The sequence below is a fragment of the Martes martes genome (assembly GCF_963455335.1).
Source record: "Martes martes genome assembly, chromosome: 8".
Classification (NCBI taxonomy): Eukaryota; Metazoa; Chordata; class Mammalia; order Carnivora; family Mustelidae; genus Martes; species Martes martes.
The window spans coordinates 3,084,798-3,092,805 of NC_137895.1; the positions used below are offsets into that span (position 1 = coordinate 3,084,798).

General features: G+C 56.7%; 1 protein-coding gene across 2 annotated transcripts in view; it reads right to left on the reverse strand.

Moving 5' to 3' along the window:
• TBC1D22A (TBC1 domain family member 22A) overlaps positions 1 to 8,008 on the reverse strand; it is a 308,080-nt gene that overhangs the window by 204,729 nt on the left and 95,343 nt on the right. Inside the window, exon 7 of one of the 2 annotated variants that reach the window (XM_080811152.1) lies at positions 5,922 to 5,984. The exons of the other annotated variant lie outside the window; for it this stretch is intronic. Within the exon in view, the coding sequence (XP_080667278.1) occupies positions 5,922 to 5,984 (63 nt within the window). The remainder of the gene's footprint in view (positions 1 to 5,921; positions 5,985 to 8,008) is intronic. 2 annotated transcript variants of the gene reach the window in all.

The following is an 8,008-nucleotide window of genomic DNA, read 5'->3' on the forward strand; positions in this document are numbered from 1 at the left end:
ACCGGCGTGCAGGCTGCTGCCCCTCCGAGCAAGTTCTAATGGGACCGAGACTCTGGGCTGCAGTGGGAAACACAGGGACACCGCCGGGCCAGCCGGGCCAGGAACAGGTGGGGCTGACCTGGCGGCTCGGGCCAAGGTCCAGGGGGGTCGGCCACACAGAGCGGACTGCTGAGGAGCCCTCCGTGTGCAAATGCCAGGGACCCACTTGGATGTGGTCCCAGATCGTGGGTGGCCAAAGCCAACTCCAGAGCCTCCAAAGCGGTCTTCCTCTGGCTACTACCGGCCCAGCTGTGGGCAGGGCGGCAGGGCCCACACGTGTCCATACGAGAGCACAGGAAGTGCACAGCCGCGGGCAGGAGCCCGCTCTGAACGCCCCCCGTGCCCCACCGCTATGTGCCTCCTAGAAAATGTCCATCCTTCAGGGCCACAGAAAACTCATCACCCTAATTCTAAAAACTGCACATAAATAATGTGGCTTAAAAAGCCTGCGTGTTTCATTATCCTCTGCGTCTGTTGAAATGTAATGAGACATCACTTCTGCATGGCTAATTGGAAAAAGCATCTTATTTCCCTAATTTGTGAAACTGCTCTAAGAAGCAGATAACCAGAGGGCAGATAATGTAATAAGCACGGAGGCAAAGGCACTCGGTAGATGATGAACTTCTCAGTGGAAAAGGTCCAACGGCTGTATTTGAATACGGTCCTTCTAATAAACTCGCCGTACCCACCACCATAGCTGTGGGGCCACTGCTCAGAATTCATCTTTTTCAATGTAACAGATCTACTTTGTTCAACACTGGACAGAAGGGTAAAAAAAAAAAGTCAAAAAAACAGGGGGCCAAAAAGTTAAGAATTTTACTTTCAAACAACGTTGGATAAAAACATTAATTATCAATTCAACAAAATCTCCTAAATCCCATGGGGTTCCAGGAGATGCTCCAGGCACCCGAGACACAGCCGGGGCCCATCGCCGCCCTCCAGAGGGACAAACAGGCAGGGCGAGTCACAGCGGGACAAGGAGTCAGACACAGTCCCACAGGAGGCGCCGTGAGAACAGCATCAGAGACCGCACCTCTGACAGGACAACCTTCCAGAAAGACCTGAAGGCCCAGAGGGAACCAGACACTCCGAGGTCACGGGTGAGAGAAAGAGGAATCCTGTCAGCCGTCCCTTCGACAGGTAGCCACGAGCAGTGGCTCCGCGTCACACGCTGCCTGACGCACCGGAGCTGGACGGTCTGCCGTCCTCCTGGGACCTGTCGGACCTGGGGGAGGGGCGGTGACCTCCTGACCAAGGCTGGTGGCCTCAGCCGCGCTCCTGCTCTCCGGCCGGGAGCGGCCGGGCCATGGCCACCCGCCCCGCCATCCACGCTGCTCACTTCAAGACCTTCCAAGCAGCCGTGAGGCATGTCCTGAGGCCTCCAAACTAGCTGAGCCTCCACGAAATCAGGACCTCCAGGCTGAGCTCGCCCAGGGAACAAGCAAGTGAAAGGTCTGAAAAGCAATTAAATAGTGAGCAAAATGGAACAGACGCGTCATGGAAGAAGACCTACACACGACAAATCAGCACATGTAAAGACACTCAACGTCCTCAGCCATCAGGGAACTGCAAATGGGAGCCCCGGAGGGTACCGCCACACACCCGCTGAACGCCAGCAAAAACTGAAACGGCTGGTGACACCGCGTGTTGACAAGGACACGTCCCTGCCGGCGGGGGCGCGGACTGGGACGGCCCCCGTGGAAATGAGTGTCAGTTTCTCACGAAGCGGACCCACACACACGGCCCGCACAGCCGCCGTCCCGCTCGGCACTCAGCACGGGGGACACATCCCCTCGCTGGCGCTCTGCCAGAAGGCCGACAGCAAACCGGCAATGGCGCGCGCGTGGGAAGAGCCCAAGCGGCCACCGAGGACTGGCGAACCCATAAGCACACTGAGGAACACGTGCAGACCACGGAGTCCTGCTTGGTGGGACCACGGGACAACGGGGACAAGTGTCTGAGCACCAAGAGAAGCCACTCGTGGAAGGCTGCGATCCGTGGGATGCCACCTGCAGGAAATTCTGAAAAAGCCAAACTCTAGAGACAGAAAGCGGCGGAGTACTTCACAGAGGCACCAGCGGGGACGGAGGCTGACAGCAAAGGGAACTTCGCAGGGTGATGGGAATGTTCTAGATCATGATTCAGGTGGTGGTCATATTCCTACATGCAGGTATCAAAAGTAATCTAACTATACACTTCAAATGGGCGAATTTTACTGTCCGTCCACTAGACCTCAGTGAAGCCACAAGAGGAAGAGGATGGGGAGAGGGGGAGGGGGAGGGGCTCCGGAGCAGAACTGGGCCCCTCTGCTGAATGAATGAGAGAACGTGTGGACGGACGGGAAGACGTGCCACAACCCCTCGTCCCAAGCAGTCAGAAGCCCCCGCCTTCAGGGAGGCATGCGGACCAACTACAGTCTGAGTGACATTTTCCCAGGTCCATACAGCCAAGTTCAGCCCCATGACTCAGTTCTGGTCGCGGAATAAGAGAAGAACCGCGAGCGACTTCTACAGACGAGCTGGAAAGGGAAGGGCACGTCCTTCTCTGCACGTCTCCTCCTTCCTGCTGCCCCGAGACGAATGTGATGCAGACAGCGAGACAGAGCAGCCGGCTGGGGCCCCAAGGGGGATGCCAAGGCCAGAGGAGCAGATGCCTCACGGCCAGCAAGCTCGGGCCTGAGACAAAACACTCTGTGCGGTCGGCCACGGGCTGTCTGTAGCAGAAACCCCCGGGCCGAGCCTCTGCAATGCCAGATACCAGAACCGGGTTTGCCTACTGCCCATCCCAAGACCACAGCTTTCCTGAAGCCCCTTACTTATCGCATCACTCCCCGCACGCCTGGGCAGGGTCCGCAGCTCCAGGGGACGTGCACGAGCACAAAGCGAGAAAGCATTTGTAGCAGAGAGAGACCAGCTGCTGGGGGAGAGGCACCTCAAAGCAACGGGACCAGGGTCCCAGGATGTCACAGACAAGCAGACCCGTGAACACCAGCCGCGGGGACTGCACCCCAGCTCCGGAACCCAGAGCCTGTGAGCTCTGCTCTACAAGGAAGGTGTCGAGTGTCGGGAAAAACAGAAAAATGAAATCAACCGAAGGTCTGTGGCCGACTCTGTGTCCCGTTAAAAAAAATGAGTGAAAGACAGGTAACTGTATGTTATCTCTTATCTTCCAGATGCAGTAGGTACAACTGCTAAAAAAGACAATCAAAAAGAATTGTCTCAAAATGACTACTTCTGTGGAAGACTAATCTTCTCCCTTTGTGTCCTATAATCTAGAAGTACTTTTGCTTTCATAATCCAGGATTTGTGTTCAACAAACTTAACAAACAGACAACGACAGATAGTAAAGTTTAAAAGTACATTTACAGGAGCAATTAAGAGGCAAAGCAAATATTTCAAACGTGAAAAAAATTCCCTTTTAAAGAGATACTGTTTGGGGCGCCTGGGTGGCTCAGTGGGTTAAGCCTCCGCCTTCGGCTCAGGTCATGATCTCAGCGTCCTGGGATCGAGTCCCGCATCAGGCTCTCTGCTTGGCGGGGAGCCTGCTTCCTCCTCTCTCTCTCTGCCTGCCTCTCTGCCTACTTGCGATCTCTCTCTGTCAAATAAATAAATAAAATCTTTAAAAAAAAAAATAAAGAGATACTGTTTATAATAGCAACAAAAAATACGGTAAGTAAGAATGACTCTAATAAAACATACCCAAAACATCTCCCGGAGCACATTCTACACCGACGCTGGAACAGCCCGGAACGTGGAGAACCCACAGGTTCCTGAGAACACGGACTATATCTCACGGAGAGGTCCCCCCTCCGGTCCCCAGACTCCATGCAGCACCCAGCACACGACCAGCAGACAGTAAACGCCAACGGGGCACACGGAAGCTGGGGCCGGGTGACCACAAGGCCCAGGGGGGCGCATGCGGGCCGGAGACCTAGCAGGAAAGGGGGAGCTGGGGCTCCACCCGCGCACAGGGACATGCCGCACGCCGCCCAGCTCACTGGAGGCTGTGGTGTTGACGGAAAACGCCTTGAATTCTGGACAAAACAGAGCCCATGGAAACGTGTGCGAGTGTGAGAAGGACGAGCGCCAGACGGGAGGCTGCACATACGGGCAGACGAGGTGGAGGCCATGCACAAGGCCAGGCCTGACAGGTCACGTCATGGGCAAAGTCACTGGATTCCTGCCTCACGAGGTGCACAGCTGGCAATGACAGCCGCGTGGAACGTGCAGGTGTGGAGAGTAAATGTTAAAACTTTCAGGTGAGAACGTGCAAAAGGCACTGTGCGAAGTACGTAGGGATTTCTTAAGAAAAGCACACAAGGGACACCTGGGGGGCTTAGTCGTTAAGCATCTGCCTTTGGCTCAGGTCATGATCCCAAGGTCCTGGGATCCAGCCCCCCATCGGGCTCCCTAGTGGGCGGGAAACCTACTTCTCCCTCTCCCACTCCCCCTGCTTGTGTTCCCTCTCTTGCTGTGTCTCTGTCAAATAAATAAATAAAATCTTAAAAGAAAAGAAAAAAGAAAAGCGCAGGAGCGCTAACCATAAAGAAGACACGAAGAAGTCTGACCACACGGAAATGAGGAACTTCCAGTCACCAACAGCCACCAAGAAGGAAGTGAGAAGTAGCCTCAGCATGGGAGAGGACATGTGTGACATGCAAACTGACAAAGATTTAGAATCCCTAACATATAAAGATCACCAGCCAATAAAAAGTTAGATCAAGAGGGGCACCTGGGTGGCCCAGTGGGTTAAGCCTCTGCCTTCAGCTCAGGTCATGATCTCAGGGTCCCGGGATCGAGCCCCACATCGGGCTCTGCTCAGCAGGAAGCCTGCTTCCCTCGCTCTCTCTGCCTGCCTCTCTGCCTACTTGTGATCTCTGTCTGCCAAACAAATAAATAAAATCTTTGAAAAAAAAATTTGATCAACAACCCAAAAGAAAAATGGGCAAAAGACAGAATCAAGCATGTCGCAGAGGAGGGGACACAGAGAAGCCCATAAATACGGGAAGAGGTGCTTACGCCGTGAGGCACGAGAGACACGGAGATGGAGGCCACAACAAGAATGTGCGCCTCAGGGACACGAGGCGGGCAGTCCCCAGGGGGCTGCGGAGCGCAGACCTCACACTCCGCGGGCGAGCACGTGAGGAGTGCAGCCCACCGGGGGGCGCGCTGACACCATCCTGCGGGCTCCACAGGCCCACACCCCATCACACGACCGGTCCCCGTCTTCGGCAACACCCCAGAGAAACTCCTGCCTGTGGGCACCCGCGAGAACATGCTGGAAGGCCTTGATCCCAGAAGATCCCTGACACCCAAATGTCCAGCAGCAGGAGAAGGCCGCAGAAAGGGTGCGATATTTAAATGACGGTTCTACAACCGGCCACCAGATCGGCTGAGTCTGAGAAAACAATGTGGAGGGAAACACAAGCTGCCGAAGGACAAGGCTACCGGAGGAAGGAGGCGGCCCCCACTGCTTCCCAGACACGGACTGGCCACAACAGCACACGACGCACGCTGAGGTCGTGCGCAATCACAGAGTCAGGAGGCTGGTCACGTCCTACGGGCCTTTCGAGAGCGGGGTGAGAACCGGGAGCAGCTCCAAAAGCTCCCACGCAAGGGGTCCAACATGAGTGGGGTTTTCGGCCCTCGGTGGGGGTGAACACGAGCACGATCTCTACCTGCACACGTCCGTGTCCTTTACACGCATCAATATTACACACAAAATATTTGAAGAACCACCAGCGATTCCTGTCTATGACTATGTTCCCACAGGCTACCCCCAAACCCACAGCAGGTACGCACCCCAAATGCACCAACCGCCTCCCTAGTTCCGGGGGAACCCACCACCCCAACAGAGGGAAACGCCCAGACGCCGGCTCTTACCTCCGTCACTTTGGGTTGAAGAATTAGCGCTTCCGGACTCATGCGAGGGATGTCGATATGGATCTGCAGATGCAGGAGGAAGATGCATCATTTTACAAGACAACAACGTCCTTGCAAGCATGTGTGAGACCAGCAGTTAAAGCAACAGCAATGAATTTACTCCAGACTCTAGGCCGCTCCCACCCTGAGAACACGAGCTCGGCTGCAGACGAGGTGGCGGCTTCGACCTGAATGGGGCTCCCCCAGTCCCAGCTGAGGGTTCGCCTGACGCTTCCCAACCGAAGAGCGGCCGTGCGGGTAGGAAGAGAGCGGCCCTTAGCTCTTTAGCAACATGATCCATAGCAATTAGTAAACATTGATTTCCAGCCTCTGACACAGGGAGCAATTCAGGTGCATCGATAGTGTCCAAGTTCTCAGCGGTGACAGCTGAGTCTTGGCACCCAGGCCACATGCTTCTCCCCTTCACCCAGTCCCTGGGAATCCAGGGCACTCCCCAGAGGAAGCACCTGAAACGCCAGTGTCCGCGGAGCCCGGCCTGGTCCCGCCTGCCCTGCGCCACTGCGAAGAGCCCCCGCTGCCCAGCAAGCACCTGCACATGCCAGCAGCAACCCAGTACGAGCGTTCAGGCCTTGAGTGGGCACCACGGGCTGCCTCCTGACATCCCACATGAGTATCTGCCACCGGCCAACACGGTCACCACCCCCGTCGCCCAGGGAAAGGTCCAAAGAGGCTGAAGGAGGATGCGCACATTTTAATGCCAAGAGGGAATCTACAATACAGGTCCGTCCCCGTCTCCGCATGAGGACCCCACTACCCACAGGACCCGGACAGTGTCCTCACTCTGCCTTACTAGCACTACAGCCCCAGCTACGTCACTGAAGCCCTGGGGCTCGGTATCCTCGTCTAGAAGGCGCCACCATACCCCAGAGGCTGACCTGTGAAGAGCACATAAGGCGACAGAAGCCAAGGGAGCCCCGTCCACTGCGCCATTCTGCAGCGTGGGGGCTCCTGCCTGGGGCTCTTCCCTCGGGCAGCCCCCAACCAGGGGAGAGAACCAGGAGGGAGCCGGGGGCCAGTGGACTCGGCATTCGGGGAGCACAGACCACGGGCAGCAATGAAGGGTGGTGGGAAGGAGAGAGAGGCAAGGAGCCGGACGAGAGCAACCTGGGAAACGATCAGCCTCAAGCCCTCCAAGCAACACGGGGACGATCCCAGGAAGCAGAGGTGTGTGTGCGACCTGCTGTGCGAAGGAGGAGTATGGCCAGCAGTGCCGGGAGAGGCGGGCATCCCATCCAGACTAGGGGCTGGAGCATGCCAGCCAGATCTCACCCCTGCGCCCGGGTGTCCTCGAGAGCCACCCTCAGAACACTGCCCCCACGACATCACACTCAGGCACACATCTGTCCCCTCGTACAGATGAGCAGCCTGTCATACATCTGCCGAGTAGCCAGGACAGCAGGCCCCACAACTACCCCCATCGTCGTCTGTGCCAGCAGGAGGGGACGTCCAACCTGAGAGGCGGTGCTGCACGAGGCTGGGCACAGGGGGCTCTGTGGGCCCCTCCAGGCCACCCGCTCCCCATGTACAGGACTGAGGTGTACAGGAGGCCACGGCGCTCTGCAGAACTCCCAGAGCAGGGAGGGCACAGCGGATGAACCTTGAACCTGCCCAGCTCTGTGTGCTCTGGGCATGACATCTTCCACCTGACACTCGAGCACACGAGCAGAGGACACAGAGGGACGTGAAAGCAGGCCGCAGCCCCGCAGTCCCGCCGCCTCCTGGTAGTGCGAGAGGGCGAGGCAACCACGAGGAGTGGGCAGCAGGGAGACACCAGGTGCCGGAGCCCCAGACCAGACCAGGCTCTGCCGGGATGAACAGCGTGTCTCGGACAGACGCAGCAAAGACAGCGCCCACCGGGTCCACCTCCAGGAGGCGGGTCTGTAAAGCCCGCGGGCCAACCAGACTGCCACAGGCTCCGTTGTTCTCAGCTATGTTAATGGGGAAACATTTGGGGAATTCGCTATAATATGGAAGCTTTTTATTAGCTATCAGAGTAACTGAATAAAGATGCATGTAACCCGTTTTTA